Source organism: Lactuca serriola, chromosome 6 (genome assembly GCF_051521515.1).
Source record: "Lactuca serriola cultivar US96UC23 chromosome 6, Lser_US96UC23_V15, whole genome shotgun sequence".
Taxonomy (NCBI): domain Eukaryota; kingdom Viridiplantae; phylum Streptophyta; class Magnoliopsida; order Asterales; family Asteraceae; genus Lactuca; species Lactuca serriola.
Window position 1 is genome coordinate 983,957 of NC_136413.1, and position 2,077 is coordinate 986,033.

At 37.7% G+C, this 2,077-nt stretch overlaps 1 protein-coding gene across 1 annotated transcript; it reads left to right on the forward strand.

The window, feature by feature from the left end:
* The first annotated feature begins 323 nt into the window (after positions 1-323).
* LOC145058026 (uncharacterized) lies at positions 324-686 on the forward strand. Its single transcript, XM_079005947.1, has one exon. It carries the CDS (start codon positions 324-326, stop codon positions 684-686), a length of 363 nt encoding a protein of 120 aa, XP_078862073.1.
* Positions 687-2,077: the final 1,391 nt, after the last annotated feature.

The following is a 2,077-nucleotide window of genomic DNA, read 5'->3' on the forward strand; positions in this document are numbered from 1 at the left end:
ACAACATCCTGCACCAACCGACATAACCTCTTCATCATATTATCTCCCCATGGCCATTTGTGAAATGGGGGATGGATATTGTAGGAAAATTTCCAGTAGCCCCAGGAGGAAAAGTCTTCATGTTGGTGATGACTGATTACTTCTCCAAATTGATCGAAGCTGAAGCTTTTGCCCAGGTAAGAGACAAATAGGTAGTATCGTTCATTAAACGTAATATCTTGACCAGGTTTAGGATCCCGGTTGAGATCATATGCGACAATGGATCCTAATTTATTAGCAAAAGAACAAGAGACTTTTACACAAGATTGGGGATCAAAATGATAATGTCCACTCATGTTTATCCCCAAGCTAATGGTCAAACGAAGTCCAACAACAAAATAATAGTTAACAATTTGAAGAAAAGGCTAGACAAAAAGAAGGGAAAATGGGCAGAAGAACTTCTTTTGTTTTTATGGGCAGATAGAACCACCTCCAAAGTGGCCACAGGTCAGACCCCCTATTCCTTAGTGTTTGGGATAGAAGCAGTAATCCCTACTGAAGTAGTGATCATGACGACAAGATACTTGCTGCAAGACCAAGAGAATAATAACAGGATCCTAGCTGAGGATCTCAATACTATTGACGAGCTTAGGGATCTTGCCAAAATATGCATTGCTGCTCACCAACAAAGAATCGCCAAGGCTTAAAATAGGAATATAAGGGTCAGAAGGTTTCAAATAGGAGACCTGGTATTAAGGAAAGCATTTTAAAACACCAAGGATCTTAGTGTAGGAAATTTAACTCCCAAATGGGAAGGACCATATCTTATAGATGCTGAAGCAGGAAAAGGAGCATACTGGCTAGCGACACTCGAAGGAGACGATTTGTCAAGATCATGGAACGTCGTACACCTTAAAGCATACTACATGTAATTAGGATCAAATTATCCACAACAAAACCAATGTACACATGTCCTTTACCTTAAAAACTTTTATTATTACTGATTTTCTCCTCAGATAACGCCCACCCTTAGCTAACATTTTCTATGTAGAGGGGCGTTAGCTAGAATAACGCCCACCCTTAGCTAACATTTTCTATGCAGAACAATATACGGTTTAGGATCCTCAAGAGTGGAGATCTTGTAATGTCAGGATCCTCACAAGAGAAGATCCCAGAACTACTGGATCCTTAAGTTTGAAAAGCCGGAAGCACAAGGATCTTGACACACAAAGATCCCAATACTTAGTAAACCCCTTTATATTATACAATATAATCCCTAAACTATCATATATACAAGCTAGAGACTGATCATCTCTCTTACGCCTAAGGGTGCTTAATTACCTCTAAGGTTTAAAGAGCTAATTACCTCTTTCACACGAACTAAGGTTTATACACCTCGCTTGGACGCATGTTATATAACTGTGGGATACGGATAAGGGGATCATTTCAAGATTTAGTGGCTTGGAAACCCTCTTATCTTTGAACACAAGTTGAGATCATATGGTTTATAATATTTTCATGTTATCCAGAAATCGGGATCCTACTCCAGTAATTACTTAAAGCTTATAACATTTTCATGTTATTGGGATTTTACCTCAGTAACTACTGAAGGCTTATAACATTTTCATGTTATCAAAGATTGGGATTTTGCCCTAGAAATTACATGAGACCTATAACATCTTCATGTTGACACATGTTGGGAATGTTCCCTGGAAAATACGGTCAAATTGTAACATTTTCGTGTTACCTACCCAATGAATTATATAACAAATAGGGATCCCTCCTAAAATATAACATTAAGATGTTATCTATTTTGTCTAAGTCTATAATCTAAATAGGTTATCCTAAGGAGAAATTTCCCTTACAAGATCCAAAATAATTAGGATCTCTGACGGTATGGATCCTTACCCTTAAGGATCTTCATCAACCTTTGTTGGTAAGGGACCTCATTCCTCACGTTGAACCAAAAATCTCTCCTAAGTTGGAATTTACCCTCAGTGAACTCTCAAATACTTAAGGAGAATCCCGAAGACAATTAGGTTCTATCTTTTGCTTAATTTTGATGTTTTAAAATCAAGAATCCTGAACTTTCCAGGAT